We start from the raw sequence: 21,510 nt of genomic DNA, 5'->3' as shown, positions 1-21,510 counted from the left end.
TCATTTTCTGCCTCCTTGAGTGGAGAGAGATTTGCATATGATTTTGCTCTTGGGAGAGGATGATGAAAGACCGCCATACGCAGCAAGCTGCGGTTGAGTCTACTGATGAGGGAAGATTTTTTTTTTTTCCCTTAGTTTTGTTCAGGGTTTCTGTTTCTTTTAATGTTTTAGTGGGTAAGTGCAAGAACTGTGTTTCTGTGCTTTATTGTTTACTGTTGCAATAGTTTTCAAAATAGGGGAGCACGACAGGAACGGCTCTGTAAAACCTGTCATGGTACAGCAGCCGCAGCGCACGCAGCTCTGGGCAGAACGTCCCTGTCCGGAGGCGCGGGCCCGGGAAGGCGACTTGGTCCCGTCAGTTATGGCAGAGGTGTGGTGCTGTTTGTCTCTGCCCGCTCGGAGCGCGGGGAAATACCCAGCTGCGATGAGGCAAAGGACCCCTAAGAAAATTTTGAAGTTTCATATTATGAGCGTTGATTTTAATTGTCTTTGCATTTTTTGTGTGGGGCATGTGGGAGGGCTGTTTTGTTTTTAGTCTGATTAGTGGTTGCGCTTAAAAGGTAAGATTACTCATCTCGGTCCAGTGAAATAACTTGAGGGACTGCTTTGTATATTGATGCATTTATTGATAAAAGACCTCAAAGAACTTTACTAGGGAAAAATCATCCACCTAAATTAAAAGCATGTAAAATGTTTGACCATGGCCATGTATTTTGTGTATGTAATGGGCTTATAAATCCTAAAATTACTTATTAATTATATAATAAATTAAATTAGTTATGCCGTAACCCTTAAATAACCCTTAAATTGTATAATGGGCTTATAGTCATAAATTATTCTTGTTTATTTTAAAACAGCAATAATTAAAACTTAATAAAAATGTAGCTCAACACATCAAATTAATACTGCGGCTTGCTGTTACAGGATGTTTGTTTTGTGAAAACACTGTTTTCTGTGGGAATATTTGAACTTCAAAATCTTGAAGTATTTTATTAGTTGTTTTTAAAATTAATATATCCACTTTTTGTTTTACTCCTCATATGTGTCATGTTCATCATACCTTTAAAAAAAATCCCACTTTATTTTTGTTGAGGTCCAATACGTAGTCTAGATGTTTTACATTGTCTAGGAAATTTAATTGTTTTATCTAAATTTTAGGTTGCCTTTTGTTTACTTAAATAAAAATCCACTTCTGTGATTCTTGTATCTTTGGATTCAGATCAAACCCTGCATGCTGCACAGGCCTCAACTATTCAGCACCCCATAATAAGCAATGAAAGACATGTTTACGACACTTTCAATCAGTGGGTAAGAATGGATGTTTTTCTCTTTAGGAAAAAAGAAGTGAGAGAGTTGAATGTTTCTAGGGGTTCATTGGTAATTATAAAGCTTTCAGTAAGCTAGCTTGGTAGTTATTTCTGATTCGTTATCCTTTGCAAAAACTAGTGCGCATTTTGGATAAAAAGAGGAATTTGTTCTGAAGCACAGTTGTTCTCACATTTGTGATTATTTTACAAGTAAAAATTAATTATGACTGAAATTATTACTGAATCTTAAACTTTTGATAATGGAAATCTGGGGGTAGAAGAGGCTTGTGGGTGTATTTGGAAACTTTAGAACTCTTTAATCAACTTGATATCCCATTGACAATGTCTGTGTATTCATGAAGAGACTTTCTTTTCCAGATCGTAACAGAATTGATTTTAGAAACGTGCACTTTCAGAGAACTGAGCGCATAACTGTTTTGGATTAATTGCTTCGTAATCGTGGCATATTGCATGTGATGATAGTGTTGAGGAAACTTCTGACTTGTAACACTCAGCTTACTTAAAATTGTGAAAACTTCAAGTACATGTCTAACTCTGCTTTATTACCAGCAAGCTAATGTACTCTTGCTGCAAGAAATAACTGTAGAATTTTGAGAAATTCAGAGAAAGCTGTTTAGCATGTGGTTCTCTTAAACTGTGGGAACAGTCTAACCTGAATCAGTGACTGCAGGAGGTTCGTGCTCTTTATGTTTCTTTAACTGCGCCAATCCCTTCAGCTAGGAGAGCAGCTGGCACAGCTGGTTCCTGCCAGTGGAGTCGATGTGGTGGAACTGGAAGATGAAGGCACCTGTGTGCGTTTCAGCCCATTAATGACTTCTGCAGGTAACATTCACTTAATTCAGCCATTTGTAAGAATGGAATTTGTTATAGAAAGTGTACTGCAATCTACTGATATAAAAGTGGATATTCTCAAGAAACTCTTTACTATATTCTCCCATGGTGAGCATTTTTCTTATCTTGAATTTAAATTGTATTAAATAAAGCTATCTCAGCTCAGCATGCTGCCATGCCTTGGCAGCAGTTGCGTTAGAGGTAGCTCAGCTGTTCTGCCTGACATTGCCTCACTACATCTGCAGAGACAGACTTTTACTGATTATTTTTAAATTCATTAGGAAAAGCAAGGGGAGGAGCTCTCTGTTTTTGACAGCTATAAAAAGAAATACTGGGGATGAATCATCCTCATTGTTCCTCCTCTCAGCTGCTTAACACAAGGAGAAGATACTTGACCTTTCTTACACGGATGTTTGGACACTGGAATGGAGCTGGTGTTCAGTTATAAGTAATTAACTAGAAATATTTACTAAAGCTCTAGGGGTTTTTTGTAACTACCGATGTGGGGGGGAAAGGAAATCTGTTTTCTGGAAAGTGTCTTAAACTCGATGTTTAAGCTAGCACCATACACATACTTTGTGAGCATTCAGCGTATGCACAGGGCAGCCTGCTGGGGCTCAGCTGATGCGTGGTGTCTCCTTTTAGCAGTGATAACTCTTGGGTGGGGTGAACAGCTTAAGCTATCAAAATACCTCGATGCAGATGTGAGAGGATTCTGGTGTACATAGAAAATTAAACTTTAGAGTAATATTGTTTGGTGATGCTGTCAGTTCTTGAGCAGAATGGGGGCTAATTCATTATCTGTTTGGCTATGGGATGAGATTTTTCTGACGCTAGCTGTTGACATAACAGAAAAGGATGTAGTCCTTATTAGTATGTAACATAAGAAAATCCTTATTTTTACTAGCTTATTTTTCAGAAATCTTTAGCCATTTTGATGTATCAGTGGATAGCTTACTGAAGAAAAGAGTCTTATATGTAGATCAAGATAATTCAGTGCCACTTGTAAATTATATTAGGATTGACTTGTAAAGTGGTTTCTTTACAAACAAATGGGTGAATTAAATACAAGTAGTCTGTCTGACCGTTCATGTCTGTCACCTACTAACACATCAGCTCTTCAGTTTTAGGAACTGAAATACAAGATGTTGATCAGCTAGTAGACTGCTTAAAAATGAAGATACCGGTATTAACAAGTACACTGCAACTGAGAGAGGAATTTGAGCAAGAAGTGAAAAGAACAGTAGGCCTGTTGTATATTGAAGATCTCAGCTGGCCAGGATTAGGGGTTGTAAGGTAAAGTGCATTAACAGAAAGGAATACAGGGTCTCTTGAGTAGTGATTTTGATGTATTGTTTGCTGGTTAATATCTCTCTTTGCACCCAGTTGAAGCTTTTGAGTGCTACTAAACAAGAAACCATTTTCTTTATAATAAAAAATAAATAGAGTGAACTGTAAAAAAATTGTTGCCCTAATTTTGCAAAAGCAGCTCTTCAATTCAAATACTGGAAGTAGCCTGTGGGTCTGTTAGATGGTATTGTAAAATGCAGGTGGATCCTACAGGGTATAGCCGAAGGTAGCACGCATTTTTATCTTCAGTGGGATTCATTCATTTGCCAAGAAAGTCAAGTCTGTTTTGATCGCTTGAGATAGTCTGTTGGGAAGGCTTCTCTATATTCAAAACAACTGGTATATCATCAATATATTACCTAAAAATCTATTGTATTCAGTCAAATTTGCAGCAGGAACCCCCACACACACACCCGAAATCTCCGCTTACAAATGCTGATAACTTTGTTAATCTAAGCTGTCATGTTGCTCTCAGTTTTTGGTTTCATAGAATACACTAGCTTTCAGAAGCATGCTAGGTGTACAGCTCTGCTTATATATTTTTGTATGTTCTGTAAAGTGAAATTACTGTCTTCTGGCTTTTGAAGATACAGCTATCACAGTGATGGGAAGAATGATGACAAACAAGAAAAAGAATTAGAAAAAATTAACACAGAACTTCTGAAAAAACTAAATGAACTGGAGTCGGATCTGTCTTTTTCTTTGGGTAACTATGCTATTTAATAAACTTACATTCAAGCTAAGAGTCATCTTAGTAGCTCTGTTATCTTACAACAGGTTATTTGTAAATAGATTGTTGTAATATAACGTAAAATTACACTGCTGTATAGTTACTCTAGAAACAACATTTGTAACTTTGTCTCCTCCTTGCCACTGTTTCAGTTGGAAAATTTAATGCAGGAGGTGCGCTCAGCAGCGTGAGCAAGCTGCGCTAGTTGCAGAAATACTTGTGAAAACTGAGGTATGATCAACTAGACCAAAAAGGGTTTCTTTGTCAGAAAGCAGAAAAGCTTCAGTGTTCCCCTTTGTAAAGGAGGAGGAAAGGAAGTATCTCCATCATATGAAAAAGGAAATTCAAAGTGCTTTTGGGTGCTGAGCGCTAATGAAGAGCAGCGAGTCTCAATGCTGTGCTGGGTGGAACACACCTAAAATGCACTAAAAATGTTAAAATATGTACCAGGCAGGAGAGAGGTCTAAGTTAGTGGTGTTTGTAGTGAAAAGCAAATCTCATTCAAAAGCTGCTGGCCAGTTCACTGCCCTCTGTGGTTAGATTAAAAGCTTCAGGTGACTTTCATGATTATTAGCAGCACTTTCACTGGTAAATAATGCCACAGTATAGCTGTAAAAAAACGTATTAATTTTGGTTACTCATAACTCTGATCCTTTCTATTCAGCTTTCAAAAGTTGTTCAAGTGTCCTTGAATTGTGGAACCAAATAATTGGTAGATGCCAAAAATAATGTATCAAGCATTTTTAACACTGCTTTTTGTTCTGTAACTCCTTGTCTGTATACAATATCAGCTATTCTGGTTGATTAGATGTGGTTGGTTTTCTTTTCTCTCTTTGAAGACCCTCAGGACTGAGCTTTTATGGTTTGCATAATTTAGACATATGCTGATATTGCACTTAATTCCTGAAGTGTGTGTGTTGGGGGGGGCAGAAGGGTTTCTGCACGTATGCATGCACATAAACACACACATGCGCATGCACGTGGTACCTGTTGTGAGAATGTACTTGATACATCACAAACACTTAATTCTCTTTTGTGCACAGGCCCAGAATTTGGAGGAGAGAAGAACTGCATTTATATTGGCATGGTAACTGAGGATTTGGATGTGTCTGAGTTAGTTGAAACTATTGCAGCAACAGGCAGAGAAATTGAAGAAAATTCACGAGTATGTATTAATAAATCACAGCATTTCAGCACTTTTTTCATGTGGGCTTAAGGATGCTCTTTTGCTCTTTGTACTTGCCAACAACAAACTGTATTACTGTGGAAATTATGATTTGTGTCCACACAATAAGAACTTTTGTTATAGGAGTATGATATTCTGAGGATATCCTGATTTATGTTCACACTCCTGTGTTCAGTAGTTCTTTCTAATGGCAAACTTCAGTTGTACTGAAATAAGCTCATTTTATTACTACAGTTGTCAAAAAAAAGTGGGAGGAGGTGTTGATTATCCGCTGGTGTTGTTTCTTATCGCTGCTGAATGCAGTGGGATTGTGACAGTTTCTATCAGCTGTAAGATAAGACCGTGCCCTAAAAGATGGGAAAATTTTTAAATCAGTAGCTTAGAAACTGGATGTACAAATTAGTCATTAAAGTAATAATGCTGATGTAATTCTTTTTTTTTTTTTTGGTACAAGCATTTACCTGATTTATGGTTTGTTCTTTAATATCTGTAGCTTTTAATACCTGGTAGAATTCTTACGTGACCTGCGCTTCCCCACTGTTGCACAGTGCTGCAGCGGGACTGAATGGCTGGCTGCCCTTCGCACCCCCGGTGCTGGGCACCTCCTCACCTAAGCAACAAAGTGAATTTCAGAAATGCTTTGCATATTTCTGCCCATGGGAGTGTTCATTTCAGCAATGATTTTATTTATTTATTTATGGCAATGTTTTCTGGAGACTGTTTTCTACCCACTCTTGACTGCCTGTGCTGTTTTGAGGGTGAGACTTTGAAAGATGGATTGGCTGTTGGGTTGCTTCAGTTCTGTAACTGCTGTAGCTGAGAGATCAGGAGCTGAATTCTGGAATATGTGCCAGTCTCGAATCCTGAAGCTTCTCGGGAGGAAAAAGGTAGTGGAGGACCTCGGAAAGGCACAGTCCTTGGAATCCAGCTAGAATAAATCTGTAGTACTACAAGGACCTTACACATTTGATCCAAAAATTGAGAAGCAGAACTAACCTGTGAGAATGAGACTCTTTCATTTTTTAGATCAGTGATCTTTTGATACAAGAGGGAAGCTTTTAGAAAAGACTGCTCCAGAATCAGCAAGCCCTTAAGGATATATTAGTAAAGTACACTCAAAAGGCAGAAAATTTAGGACAGAAACATCCTTACTGCAAGAGGAAAACACAGTGGCCCTTCAGTGTCCACCAGCTGCAGCTCCGTTGCACGCACAGCTCCCCCCCGCCCATGACCAGGGTTACAGCTGGGGTGTTCGGCTTGCTGCAATGATCCTCTCTGCAAATTTAGTGATAGATCTGGAAGAGAGCAATCAGACCTCTAGAGAAACGGGAAAGTTTCTTGCCTGTCTTGCAAGAATTCCTGCCTTGCCTTGCTGCAGAGAAGAGGAGCCGCTTCCCCTTTGTCCCTCTTGATTTTAACAGACAGTGGCCCAAGTTTTTTGCTCTTTGGAGCAAGTGCCTGTTATCTAGGGCTTGCGCAATATTAAAGCCTCTGTAAATTGCACATACTGGCATTTGTCTTGCACATGACAAAATCGTGGCTTTGTTTTTTGATTTCTTGTTTTTCACCATTTATCCTCCCTGCAGGCTCTAAATAAGCTGCTTGTTCTTTGCAGTGTTGGAGGTCACTGATGCTTCCTGTGCCACAGGGGTCAGATTGGCAGGCAGGTATTAAGTTTGAGGAACCTAGTTGAGCCTGTAGCTAGACTGGCACATACCTGTTCAGACTTGCTTACAAGACTGTGAGGCTGGTTCAGTCCGAGGCACTTCTAGAAATCAAACTGTATCTGAGAAAGCTAAAAATTCTTCACTCAGTTTCAGTTTTAGCACATAAATGTGCCTCAGATGCACTAAGTAGTCTTTTGAAGAATTTGGGTTACAGGGTCATTTCCAAGTAAAAGAAAAATATGTGCCATCTCTGTTAAAAATTATGTTCTGTCCTCTGGGTATATTTTTTTACAACTTAATTTAGAAAAATATCTGGCTACTGTGTTTAAATCTTCAAAACCTGAACTGAAAAGACAGTTTCAAATAATGTATGTGTCATTTCTGTTATTTATTAGCTTTTGGAAAACATGACTGAAGTTGTTAGAAAAGGGATACAGGAAGCACAACTTCAGCTTCAGAAAGCAAACGAAGAACGACTTCTGGAAGAGGTAAGGCTAGGTTAGGTAACTTGTAATAACTAACTTGTGACAACATAGGAGGCTTGTTGACCAGGCAGTGTTCAATTGTGTACTTCACAGGGGCTGTTACGACAAATTCCGGTAGTAGGCTCTGTGCTGAACTGGTTTTCTCCGTTCCAAGCCTCTCCAAAGGGAAGAACATTTAATTTAACAGCAGGTAGGACCAAGTGCATCTGCAGCCATATTACACTGTCATTCTAAATGTTTCTAATTTTATACTAAAATTGCAACAGACTTGCTTGTGCTGATCTGTACATGAGTGACATAATCCACCCTCAGGATGTAAAAGAACAGCCTCTGCACCACTTCTCTAACACCCAGTGAGAAAATCTTCTAACTTCGCTTGCCTAGTTTACATTTTGTTCTTGCATGCTGAATCATTAAGAGAGGAATCATTATATGACTTTTGGGTACGTACTCTGCAGAAGTGTACATTCTTTGGGATTTATGCTACATTTATAAATACATAAGCTTGCAGGATAAGAAATATTCAGTCTTAGAATATTCCTTCCATGTATGTGCATGTGCGTCTGCTTGAGAGTGCTTGCAAAGTGTCACTCAGATGTTTTGCTGTGCTACTTAAATGTGATTTCTCCACCTGAAATCCTGAATTCGGATATCATCTAACTATTGCCGTATTGATAAAGTACCAATTTGCATGCTGAAATAATGAAGAGTCTCAAAAAAAGGACAGGCTAAAACGAAATGAGGCCTTGTATGAACATGGCTTTGTGGGAGACAGTAATGAATGGAATTTTTTAGTGTAAAAGATAAAATATTTATTCTATTTGGATACATCTGTAATTGATGTCTGTGTTGATGTGAAAAGATCTATCTATAGCTCCTCCTTGAGGTACCAGCCCAATGCGCTCTGGAATCATAAACTTTCACTGTATTAAAAAAAAAAAAAAAAAAAAAGGCAGAGTCTTAAGAGCAATCTTGAACTCAGAAAAATGTCTGTCAGATCTAGCACAGTAGCGTATGTGTATGTAAAAACAGCCTTTCTTCCTAGCTTTCTGTTGCATTTGGGATCCTCCTCCCTTTTGGATTTTTTGATTCATTGACTGAGAGGCTCCTGTGGCAGAAAACAGCAAGGCTTCCTTGGGACTCTCTTACCCCACTTGGAGCTAGCCTCAGAGTAGCTGCGTAGCTTGCAGCGGGCATGTGTCAAGTCTCTAGTGGAGGAGGGGAAGGAGGAATATTGGATTATAGCAGTGCTGTGAAGCGAGCGTCAGGGGGACTTTGTTCATTTTTCTTGTAGTCTCAATATCCGTGTCCCTGAGTGCTCAGAAACCTCCTACCCTAGAGTGGCACTTTCAGCTCAAAGTTGGCACATGCAGTTTCAGAATTACGTACCTTTTAAATACAGATTAAAAGAAACCTTACTAGTTGATGTTATATTCAATTTACTACTTCTACACTATTTTTTTTCCCCACAGGCTCTCTAGAATCCACAGAATCTACATATGTCTCCAAAGCCCAAGGAACAGGCACTACGCCACCACCCACGCCTACATCTAGCCTTGCAAAGCAAAGGCTTCCTGGTAAGTGTCTGCTCCTTAGTTTCACTTTTAAAAATTGCTAAAACATTCTGCCCCAGGTACAAATGCAAGTTGCGCGATACAGTAAGACCAGCATGGTCTTCCATGTTTCATAATATTTGGAACTAGAATACTCAGTTTTAAGTGACTTTAAGTCCTCCTTAAAAACCTTAATTTAAATTTGGCATGGAACACCCCAATCTGTTTTCCCAATAATTCTTTCTGGGACTATGTGGCCTAGAATCTTCCTCATGAATATTATATGAGAATGAATATTATGTGGATCATGAATATTAAAATACAAGATTATTGATTTCTAGAAATTAGCAGGTAAATCATGCATATGCATGTATTTGAGCAACTGCATTTCTGTTGCTAGCTAGAATTTTGTAGACAAAGTCATTCTAGGGTGAAAAGCTATTAAATATATGGCATTTTCTTTGTAGTGATATTAGTAATGAATACAGATCTGACTGGCAGGGAAGCTATATTGTTTTAACTTACCACTTACTTCTGGCTGGCTTTCTGCCTGGGATTATTGGTTTCCCACTAGAAATCTTTCCTGAGGGACAATGATCCTGTTGTGACTTTTTTTTTTACTGTAAAATGATTTCACTGTGCATGCAGACAATGAGTTTTTCATCTGAAACTTAACTTTTTGTTTACACATGATAAAATAGCAGGGGCTATTGACTTGCATATGTATCTGTAACTGTGAGCAGGTATTTATGTTTAGGGTGCAAGTTATCACCCAAATAAAATCTATTTCTTTGCAGTTGTAAACTTTGGATGTGTTCTGCAAAATGTAACTAACTTGTACACTTTGCCTTTGCTGCCTTGTCTAGTACTGTATTCTTCAATTGTATCCTCAAATGTATTCTTTTTACAGGTCAAAAATTTTTTAAAAGATCTTTAAGAAGTTCTGATGCATTTAGTGAGACTAGCTCAGTCAGTCACTGTGACGACCTGGAGAAGACGGATCAGAGACCCCCTACTCTCTCTCCTGGCCAAGAACAAGGGCAGCTGGAGACAGAAAAAACAGAGCAGCAGCAGGAGGTGGCACAGGCCACAACTACAGAAACTGACACCGTGCAGAGTGACAGATCACCAAATGACAGCACTAAGGCAGAGGAACAAGGAAGTCAAAGATAAAATCCACACTCTGGCTTTAAGACTTTGTAAGGAAATCGCATGCCCTGGGAGGCAGGGTATTAATGATGCATTTAAAATGTGAACAGTGCCACACACTAGTACAGTAACAACTACTGTAACTTATTAACTGGGATTTTGCACAACTATAAAAATTTCTCCCCCAACGGGACAGAGATTTGTCTTACTATACACTTGTTACAGTTGCTTTAATCCTGTATATGTCAGTATCACCAAAGTAATAGTGAGATTCATTAACTAACTGCGTGTAAACATTTGTCAAAAAATTGGCAGTTAACTCCTGTATGATTCTGAGCATGATAATAGTTGCTAACAAATTGATCAGCCATACACAAGATTAAGCATACAATTGCACCCAATAATTGTAAAATGATCTTATTTTATGTGAATATATTTAAAAAAAAAACTGTCAATTATTCACCTTTTATATTTAAAATTCAGTTTAGCCTCTACTGCAAAAATCTTAAGTCATACTAGCTCTATTTTGCTTTTTTTACCCTTATAAAGAATATTGCCAAACAGTTGTGGTGCAGTGAGTATTAAGGATGGACACCTGTGTATATATGAGTCACTGGATAGTACTTTTTCATCAACCATTTTTTTTCCTTTCTGTTGTATGAATTGACCCATTCAGCAAAGGTCCCAGATACAGCAGGGACTACGTTACTGAGTTATAAGCCTTTTAGAAAGCAATAGTGCCTCTGCATGCCTAAATGGCTTCTTGCTTCTACCACTGAAAGGAATCAATCATCATCAATACACCATTACTTTTCCCTTGCACGCCATTTATCAACCAAATCTTGTCAAACACATTTATATAGTGTAACTGGAGTTTTTTTCTGTTGTGTATTTTTAAAGATACTTGTTAGTAAAGCTTGGAAAACCAATACATTTGTGATGGTTCAACACTTATTTTTGAACAATAGTAACTTACCTATGGTAGGACTTGTACAGATTCAAAGACATTATATAGGTTAGTCACACTACAGCACAAGTTCATATCATCTCTAGGACTGTTTAATGCACAAGAAAGATAATCTTTGACTAAATCAAAAACTAAAGTGTAGAAGTCTCTCTTTGTTCCTCACTGAATTATTGTCATCTTAGTCACTTTGCTGCAAGTTTTTGGAGCTTGCAATAGTTTCTTCTGGTAAGGAAATCTGATTTTCCTAAAATCAGATGCATTGGAGAAAGCAAGCTTGCTTTTCCTAAGTCCCATCCCTTGCAGAACTGAAAACAAGTACAGTAACCTGCTTTGTTGTTGTTTTTTTTTAATCCCCCCCAAATATGTAAATCAACACCATGATAGCTGTAGTGGTAGCAGGACTGACTTTGATGATTGGAAAGACTTTTTTTTTTTTTTTTTTGGTACTGTTACCTGACTTGACTTTCAGCTTCTAGATTCTGTGGGGCTGGGAAGGTATAAACAAGCTTAATTTTGCTATTGGGGTAATTTATGTTAATCAGAGTGCAATTTTTCTAAGTGCAAAAACAATGAAGTTGACTGGTCTTCCTTATCGGTTTCTTTTGGTGCAATGAAGTATGTTAATATGAGTAATCTGTTGGGGATAAAGTTATCACCATAAGGATTAATTTTTAATGTTTTTATATTTGGAATTGTTAAACCAGTAGTTTTGTTGGAATGAGCTTCATTCTTTAGATACTACCTAAATGTTTCAATAAAGATTCTTCAAATTATTACTCTTGATTTAAATTACTATTGAAGAAAGTTTCACTAAATGTCAGTAAGCACTAAGCATAGGCAACTTTTTTTTGCTCTGTGTAGAAAAGTGTTTTCTAAATGGAAAAAAATTTACCATAATGACTTTAACCGTCTCAGTTTCTCACCCCTGCTACCTCTTGATCTATGCTAATCAAATTACAGTATTAGAGCAACAGAAACACAACTAAACAGCTACAATGAAGAAGGCATGTTACGATACAAAGCTCTACCTGTAGCAAAGATGGGGTTTTAAACAGTTGCAGCTGGGTATTCCCTGAGAATCAAGGTGATGCTACTGACCAGCATGGACAAATACAAATATAAAGCACAGGGATGGAGAGAGACTTACTTCTCCCATATCTTACACCCTTTCAGTTGTTTAAAACAATTTTGAAAACTGGACTATTAGAAGAACTATGTTAAGTTAGACAAATTATTACCCAGTCATGAAGAATGACTTACAGCTCCTGAAGGTCTTGGCCCTGGTTTGACTGACACTAGGCCTATAAGAAGAATGAGAAGGAAACATACTTTTTCTTTTTTTTCTTCCCCTCTCCAAAAAGGAGATTTTTCAGAGATTACCTATTACTTAAGAATTCTATTGCTTAGTAAAACTGTGACAGACAGTCCAGTTTCCAAGCTTTTTTACCATGCCTGGATACATCAATTGATGTTAGCCTGGTCAGGATAGCTGCAGGTTTAATATAATTCATTAAGGCTGACCCTACATCACCAATCATCTGGATTTTGAAAGACAGAAATGTCTTGAGTTATTCCCCAAAATCAGCTTAGGTTTTGAAAGAAAAAATGGTTTAAAAGAGCAGAAGTTAGTTAACTACCAGGCTCAATTTCAAAATATTTCAAGATCTGGGGAGACCTTGCTAGCACCAAAGTAAAACAAGGAGACCTCACACAGGATCATGTGAAACCAACAGAAAAATCCTTACATCAAACTAGTAATAATTCAGACATGTAAGCAGTGCAGAAAAAGCCAAAAATTCTACTGCCAAAATAATTTTATTTTGAAAAGCCATATTTTTACCAGAAATATGCTTTTTTTTTTTTTTTTTTTGCACAACAACTTGCTCTTCTTCTGGCAAGGCTACACTTCCCTAAAACAGTTGGTGTTGCTCTCCAGGTTAGATCTTGTCATTACAAACCTGTTCCCACAACCCTTCTTCATTTTTTTTGTAGATGCGAGGTTTCCTATCAGGAAATAAGGAATGAGATGGAAATGGGTGTTCTTTTAAAAATGTTAATGTAGATCTAATGTGGGAAACAAAGTGGGGTGGCTCAGCCAGTGGCGATGTGGAAAGGTTCTGAAAAACAAGATAGTAGCAAGAGCTGTTTAAGATTCAGAATATGAAGTTCTCAGTTATTCTGGCTTTTAATAAGATTATTTTCCACCCTTCCCAGCAGTACCCTAAAAAAAGTTTTGACAGACCATATCCATCTCTGCACTCAATTAGGATTAAAAAAAAAAAAAGTTTCAATTACCTGTAAGATCTGTTTATCATCTTGTTCCAACCAGAAGTCCACATGTGGGAAAGGCCTCCAAAAATAAGGTCCAATATGTAGCTGTTCCATCTTTGCATCATAAATGTTAGTCAGCTGTAGTGACACAGAACAGATTGCAGGGAACCTCACTATTAGACAACTCTTTATATAGAAGAGAGCACAAATCCACTTGATCTGAAAGCCCTGAGCTGCAGCTTCTGTCCAAGACCTACTCAGTGCCAGCTCAGCCAAGACTTCATTCCTACTCCATCACGATTAGCCAATTATTCTGACAAAATAGTAGTATTGGATTTATAGGATTCAAGACATTAAACTTCCCCCTCAACTGTAACAAGAAGCCCAGAATTGGAAGATACCGCTGAGCTTACGCCCATGACCTGAATCTCTTTACATAAGTTATCCTACTGAAGTCGTAATAGCTTGTGCAAGAGCTCTGCGCTTCTAAGACAAGGGTTAGTCTCATAGTTGAAAGCTCAGAAGTGGTTTGATCTCCATCGCTATCCTTTGCTTCTACTCCACTGTCTTTCTCATCTCTTTTGTTACTGACAGAACAGTACCAAAGTATTCTTCTCAAACTTGACAGCTCATTGCCCCTAACTGGTCGGTCTTTCCACCAAAAATACATTTTGTTTTGTTTTTTTTACTCACTGCTGCTCCCGTTAAGATGTGGGCTGAACGCAAATCCTCATCTGGCCCTTTCTCTGGGAAGGTTGCAGGGAAAATCTCTGCTGTTTTAACATTCACAGCTGGCAGAAAATAAGAACAGTTTAAATACAGAAACGATTAACTCTTCCAAATCACTTGTTTAAAAAGCCATGACCCCAACACTACTATGTTTCAGGTAAGCAGAAGCAATATGTTAAGTTTTAGAACATATCAAATACAGTTCTTGTATTTTTCAGTACCCCAGACCTCTTAGCCTATGATAGCATATTTCTGCTTATTTTCAGTGTTGTTTTGACAGTACGCCAATACTCTGGATGAAGACTTTCAGGGATACTAAAAGTAATTAGAAAAGAAACAAAAAAAGTAAACAGTGAAAAGAAGGTTGAATTCTAACCAAAGGTTAGTGCAGAAACTTGACATTGGTCAAAATCATAAGGCCAGTTAAATGGGAAAAAAAAAAGTTTGCAGTTGTACACAAATACTTGCATGTGTGTGTGTCAGTCTGTGGTACCAAAAAAACCCCCCAAAAAACTTTAGTCCATTTCCATGTACATCTCAAAAAGCACTCCTTAAGTTTTAGGAAAGGCTTTACTAGTCATGAAAGCAGCCCATTTACGATCAGAATTTGAAAAGCAATCCAATTACAAAACATAACTGAATTGAATTTAACTCACCTATTCCATAAATGATTGGAAAGTGAACATCCTTTTCCTCTCTGTCATTTAGTTCTGTTAAAAAAAAGAAAAAGAAAGAAAGAAAGAAAGAAAGAAAGAAAGAAAGAAAGAAAGAAAGAAAGAAAGAAAGAAAGAAAGAAAGAAAGAAAGAAAGAAAGAAAGAAAGAAAGGTAGTACCACATCAAACCAACCCATACGATTTTGGATTTTTTTTCTGAGAGGCATTCATTTTGTTGTACGTAATAAAGAAAAACATACATGAGGTTGAATTAAAAAAAAAAAAAATACAAAAACCAGGAAGCCTGAGGAAAATCTTGTGTAGGCTGAAAATGAAAAGCATTTTAAGTTTTCACTCTGAGCCTACAGGTCATGAAGATAAAAATCAAATCATATACGAAAGTATTGGTTCCATCTCAACATAGTGAAATATGCTAAAGGTATGAAGTAGCTCCTATTTTCTCAACATTTAGCCACACCAAAAAATGAGGTCATGCAAGTGCTATTACTCAGCAAAATCATCCATCTCCTAAATGAGATATGGAAAAAGAAGGGATAGGTCAGAATCAACACGCTTGGGACTTGGAGTAGGACTCTTTATCTAATAACATCAGGGACAACTCTGGTCATGCTTTATAAGGAGGCAATTTAGGGGGGGGAACCCCACAGAATGCAAAACTTCTATGATGCCATGTTTCAAAGATGCAAGCTACCAACTGTGTCAAAATGCAAAGATGGTGGAAATACCGTGACCTGAATGCAATATAAGGAAGTTATTTCTGCCTCTATGCAGCTTCACATACTACAAACTCATTCAAAACTGCAGGGAGGAAGGTCTAACATCAAGAGTCAGCATGTTCCTTTCTCAGTTGCCTCTCAAGATATTCATAGACATACAGTCTCTTTCCACAGGAAAGAAGAGGTGAAATAACCCGGTAATGATCACAGGTAGTCCTACTATCAACTGAATTCCAGAGCACTTGGTAAGGAGAGATTCCCCACATTGCCACTGCGTTGCCTATTTGACATCACCGCACACTCCCAGCAAAAACAAATTAAAACTGACAAATCATTATAGAGGAATTGTACCGCTCTTCCTCACAGAACAGGTAAAGCTGTGCCTGGAAAGAGCCTTGCACTTTGATTTCAATGGCTAAAGATACTTTGAAAACCAAGGAAACGTTTTCTTACCTGTTACGCAGAAAGTCACTAAATGAACATCATCAGGTTGGAGATCAAATGCTCCTACAGCAACAACGATAGCAGCAATGTATAAAACTGACTGGTGGCAAAGCAGGTGCTGTATATAGACGAGGGGGCATTATCAGGGCTGCGCACTGCAGCACAGATGGGCAGAGAGTACCTAATGCACTGTTCCTAGAACAGGCAACAGAGCAAAGAGTATTTTGCAGACGCGTTTCAAACTCACTTTTATAAAATAAAGCCACAGCTACTACACATAGCAGTAATTTACAAAGAGTAGCCATTTGTAATGGCAAAAGCATGCTAAAAATACAGTGTTGTGCCACTTATTTCTTTTACCGATGCTGGTTTAAAGTAGCTCTGGCATCACATGAACTCTCCATTAGTTCGCTATATATCTAACAGCTTCTATTTAAAAGTATTTTCATAAATTGTTAAATATATAGTGAGCAAACCCTGTCTTTCATTAAATGTATTTTAATTCTCCTTCTCACCATCCCACACACCAGAACAAAAATCCTCTTTTTCTTCCAATAGGAATAGATTGTTCTTTTAAATTTTAAACTTTGTGCATGAAAATTGGAAAGTTGAAAAAAATCTTATTAATCAAAATATTTTATCCTGAAGAAAACTCTCACACAACATACAACACACACAAACAGGAATTACTAGATGAGAGGACAACAAGGATGCATCTCAGGACCTCTGCCGGTTCCCTTTTCCTTCCCCCCCCAAACCTTTGTTTATCATCCTTTGCCACCTCTCTCCAATACTGACATGTACCCCTGCCCCTTCCCAATTCCAGCGGCGGCCAAGGCCTCTCCACACTTGGAAAGTGTTTAGAGCAAGTCAGAGCACTTAAAGTGACTAAGCTAATACCTTACATTTCCAATTTGTTTGTAAAGCTCCACAGTCACTTCTCTAGAACACAGATTCCACACAGACATCTTTCATCAGACAATTTCAAACAGTAATTAAATTCCACCACAGACAGTAAGAGATGAAACGAATACTAACTAATGAAGTCACCCACACGGATAGATTTAGATAATGGCAAACAAAACACTCAACCAGAATCACACAGTATCTCAGCAGCAGAGCCAGGAATCAAGCCCAGCTGACTGCACTCCAATTCTACACTCTAAAACATAAGTCACAAACAAATTACCAAGTTAATACCCTTCATCCCACACACTTGGCCTCAGAAGTCCAACCCCTCTCCACACCAAGTTCTCAGGGAGAGAAAGCATCCTCCAAAATGCATCCAGATTTCTTTCCATTAAGTGACAGGAGGTTCAGTTTACAACCAAACTTTACCCAAATCCAGTCAGAACTATTTTTTGGACATGAGAGTGGAAAAAACGTGAACTTACTAAGAAGCTGATTAGTAAGTTTTTGTGATAACTGCCTATCATCATTGAAACCTCCAACTAGGTGCACTTCCAGCCTAACAGAGATGGAATAACAGGAAACAGCAGTTAAAAAGACATCCCAAAGTAAATAGCTCTACAAAATAATGCCCAGCCCAAACTGCAAAGCAATCATTCAAGAAGCTTCATTTGTTACAGTCACATGCACCATGTTGATTTGTATTACATTGCAAATTATGGTCAGTAATTCTGTACCGAATACTCTAGGAATCATCCAGGAAACAGCACAAATTAAGAACTTTAAGAGGCATTACACACATGCAATTCAATCTAACCCAGTGGTACCTCCAATGGTCAGCATCTCAGCTTTGGACATGAATTTAGTAATCATCTTTCATTTCCCAGCAAAGGGTTAGTTAAGTGTGAAGCAGCTTGCTCCAGCGGCTTCCTCACAACTATCTTGGACCACAAGGTTCTTCTCCGAGAAGTGTCTGTGTAAAGACAGTCCATTTGTGATCCTTTTGGCCAAACTTCTAGAAAAATGACTATGGACCACATCAGTTTGGGGGGGGGGGGGGGGCAGGTCTCAAACAAGAAAAAAAGCGAGAGTGAGCATATACCACCTGACAACTGGGCCATAGTTCAGCATTTCAAAACTGGGCAATCCAAAGCATGAGCTTTTAGAGACTGTATCATCCAATTTCATTGAGTTTTTGTTCTTATCAAAGTACAGATGCAAAGATTCCTGAACATCCAGGAGGAATCTTGTTAACTAGATTCTGTTTTAGGGAATTTTGCTTGTTTTTTCAAATGCAGGAGCTAGAAAAATCCCAGATGGATTCTCAGATCCCAAAAGGGGTTTACAAGACCAACAGTCTGGGAGGAAGAATAAAACACAAAACCGAAAGTATCTGTTTGGAAAGTTAGGCACATCTGAAATAAAAGTCACTGAGAAACAGTAAACATGAAACCTAACAATGGCATTTTTACAGAGACACTATTCTGAGTAGAACCATACTTTAAGCCACTGCTAAAAAATACCCTCAAAACAATCATCAAGGAAATAATTTTTATTTCACATATGGCCCCTGATCAAGAGATATTTCCTGCACAATTACCCTGTCTGAGCCCCATATGATCATATTCAGAATTCCCCATCTTACAAACTGCAGTTACTGTTGTGAAAAACTGTACACAAGAAATAAGAGAGCAGAGCTGACCTTCCGTATTCCGTGGTGTTAGAGAAAGATTTTACTGAACTCATGATGAGCGACACCTCAGCTTCTGTGTCTGATCCATCGCAGTGCGTCAAGCAGGTAGCTCCGCTACCTGAGGAAGGCATGAGAAGACAGTTACTTAACTACATAGTTGGAGGCTATTACACTACCATCATTTAACACAACATCAGCTTATGACAGAACTAGATCTGCCACCTTTCCACTTCCCCTGCTAAGGACAGTAGCCTCCAGCAGAAGGGTTGGGCTGACTGAAGGCTGCAGTAACTTCCTTATGTGCCCCATTACAAAATCAGTACAACTCAGGAATCAGATCGAGTTATGTGGAGGGGTACAAATAATCTCCTACTCAGGATCAGGCAACATCTCCAACATCAGAAATTCAGGAATGCAGTGAGGGTCCTCCCACAAACTGAACCTCTGTTATTACCAAACCTTGCAGGTAGTGCTGGAGATCTAGGATAGCTCCCAACCTAGTGGGACTTCAGCTGTTTCAAAGAAGCACACAAACCCTGTCCAAACAGCTGAATATCACCTCCTGTATATGCAGATGGCCTGGACCTAATGCTGCCACTACCCACTGGTCACTAGAGGAGATCAAATTTGCGATCTGCTGATTTGGCAAACAGAATATGGAGCTTCTGACACTGAATAAACCAGACTTCTGAACAAGTCAATTAATACATCACAGAGCTTTTTGAGATTCAAATTTATATAAACATAACCACAGTTTATTTTATTAATGCAGCATAAACCAATACTGATCCTAGATTCATCACTTCAAATGTACAGGTTTTGTTCTGAACATCATTTAAGGTACCTGTGTGTCGGAGCACAACCAAATGGCAGGTAGTTGCATCATCTGAGCCAAGAATGGAAACAGAACCTATTTTAAAGGACGGAAACATAGTAAGAACTTTGCTCTCATATGCACTGCCTCAGCAGGGAGGAAAAAAAAAAATCTTTACCTTCCTACATACCATCTTTAGGGGTAGTCACAGCAAATTCTCTCTGCTGGATATATAGGAGACCTCTGGGTTCCACAATTTGAGCAGGCTGACTTCTAAGAAGTTTTGCTTTTTCCTAAAGATAAATGATAATAGAGACTACAGTGGATGATTTTGCAGGATCCATTACTTGAGAGAAACATCACCTCTGAAAAGCAAAGGGATCCAAGTCAGAGAAAAACAAGTCACATTTCGTATTTCGGCGTGTTCTGAATTTTGAGAATTTTTCACTTTCCTGACACTTTTAAATCCCATCACTGCAGCCAAAAAGGAAAACAACAAATAAACACCCAAAGAACAAAAAAACCACCTTTCCCTGCCTTATAGATGATAAAACAGAGGTACAAAAAGGATAACATGACTTGCTCAAGATTACACTAGACAATTAATACCAGAGTTGATCTTAGATGCTTAATCATGACAGGAAACAGGTTTCTTCTTCTTTGAATCTTTTGAAATATAAAAGTTTCAGTCTCCTACTGCCACAGTCCAGCACGTTTATTTAGGACTTATCAAAAGGTGGCTCTTTCTTAGCATGCACAGCATGCACGGCACACCCAGCTCGCTCAGCTCTGGCTAGCCGCAGCGCTCTGCGCTGAACTGATGAGCAGCTAGCGAATTTCCACCCTGGGGCTTAAAAAAAAAAAAAGGGGGGGGGGACATTGCACACAGTTTTATCAAATTTTCTGCAGGAATTTCGGTTCTATAAACAGGCGTTCTCGTACGACAAACACCTTCCCGGCCCCAGCAGCTCCCGGCTCGCAGTCCGCGTCGGGAACGCGGCACCGACACGCCGATCGGGGCCGGACGCCCTCCCGAAGCTCCCTCTTTCACCGCCCGCCTGCCCGCCCGCCGGCTCTCCTCGTTCTCCGTCAGCCCGGGCCCGCCTGCGGCACAGAGCGGCGGCGCCGCGCCGGGCCCCGCCGCCTCCTCACCTCCAGGTGCGGGTGGGCGCGGACCATGTCGGCCGTGGGCCGCGCCAGGTCGACGCGCTGGCCGTTAACGAGCAGCGGCATGGCGGGCGGCGGGCGGCGACCGGGGCCGCGGCTCCGCTCTTCCTCCCGTGGCGGCGCCGCCAGCGCCGGGCACGGCCGGGGCGGGGCGGGACCGCGCGCGGGGCGCCGGGACGGCGGCGGGGACGGGGGAGGGGAGGGGCCGCCGCGGGGCCTCGGCGCCGCCCCTCGGGACGGGGCCAGCCGGGGCCGGGGCCGGGCCAGTGTCAGTCGGGGCCGGGGCCTCCCCGCCCCGCCCCGCCCCGCGGCGCCGCGCCCGCCCCTGGAAGCGCCTGCGGAAGCGGCTGCCGCCCCAGCGCCGGGCCGCACAGGGCCGCGCCCGTGACGTAAGCGGCTCCTCCGAACGTTACATAAATCCCCCTTCCCGCGCCTCAGCGGCTGGTGCGAGAAGCCGGTTTGGAACCGACCCTGCGCAACGTCCCTGCAGTATCACGCCCCAAAACTCACTTTCGCAGTCTGACAGAAAAACACGTCAGCTTTGAGAAGCTGGGCTACGCGCAGAAAGGTGCTTAGTATCAGGAAGAGATCTGTTTTCAAAGATGTGGGATTTGCACTGTTTGCGTCAGTCCATATTGGCTCTGAATAAAAATAAATACTGTCTTGAAAGCCTGCAGATTCAGACTCTAAAGAAGGGCAGATGAATGGAGCTGCACAGCTATTAGATTTGTACCCCAAAAGCATGACATTTTCAACTAAATGTTATACAGATAACATTTATTTTTTCCATCATTTATATTCTTTCTCAAATCTAAGAGCCAGCAGTCACGAAAAAAGATAAAACAC

The 21,510-nt window shown here is 39.8% G+C and overlaps 2 protein-coding genes across 5 annotated transcripts in view; one reads left to right on the top strand and one right to left on the bottom strand.

The window, feature by feature from the left end:
• The window catches only part of PDXDC1 (pyridoxal dependent decarboxylase domain containing 1), a 34,087-nt gene extending 22,068 nt beyond the window's left edge, over positions 1-12,019 (top strand). For 3 of the 4 annotated variants that reach the window (XM_067305965.1, XM_067305967.1, XM_013940177.2), the window contains exons 15-23: positions 1,220-1,308; positions 2,045-2,150; positions 3,284-3,455; positions 4,097-4,215; positions 5,283-5,404; positions 7,488-7,580; positions 7,671-7,767; positions 9,050-9,154; positions 10,041-12,019. In XM_067305965.1, coding sequence (XP_067162066.1) covers positions 1,220-1,308; positions 2,045-2,150; positions 3,284-3,455; positions 4,097-4,215; positions 5,283-5,404; positions 7,488-7,580; positions 7,671-7,767; positions 9,050-9,154; positions 10,041-10,303 — 1,166 coding nt within the window. In that variant the 3' untranslated portion in view covers positions 10,304-12,019. The remainder of the gene's footprint in view (positions 1-1,219; positions 1,309-2,044; positions 2,151-3,283; positions 3,456-4,096; positions 4,216-5,282; positions 5,405-7,487; positions 7,581-7,670; positions 7,768-9,049; positions 9,155-10,040) is intronic. The other variant, XM_067305966.1, reaches the window with a different exon arrangement.
• Positions 12,020-13,042: 1,023 nt separating this feature from the next.
• Positions 13,043-20,824, bottom strand: NTAN1 (N-terminal asparagine amidase). Its single transcript, XM_067306306.1, has 10 exons — positions 20,650-20,824; positions 19,688-19,790; positions 19,528-19,593; positions 18,693-18,801; positions 17,476-17,549; positions 16,091-16,144; positions 14,903-14,956; positions 14,211-14,308; positions 13,542-13,655; positions 13,043-13,363 (listed from the first exon to the last, which is right to left on the bottom strand). Exons 1-10 carry the CDS (start codon positions 20,728-20,730, stop codon positions 13,184-13,186), a joined length of 933 nt encoding a protein of 310 aa, XP_067162407.1. The 5' UTR covers positions 20,731-20,824; the 3' UTR covers positions 13,043-13,183.
• Positions 20,825-21,510: the final 686 nt, after the last annotated feature.

Source organism: Apteryx mantelli, chromosome 16 (genome assembly GCF_036417845.1).
Source record: "Apteryx mantelli isolate bAptMan1 chromosome 16, bAptMan1.hap1, whole genome shotgun sequence".
In the NCBI taxonomy this organism is placed as follows: Eukaryota; Metazoa; Chordata; class Aves; order Apterygiformes; family Apterygidae; genus Apteryx; species Apteryx mantelli.
This window is presented reverse-complemented; position numbering and strand designations above follow the sequence as displayed.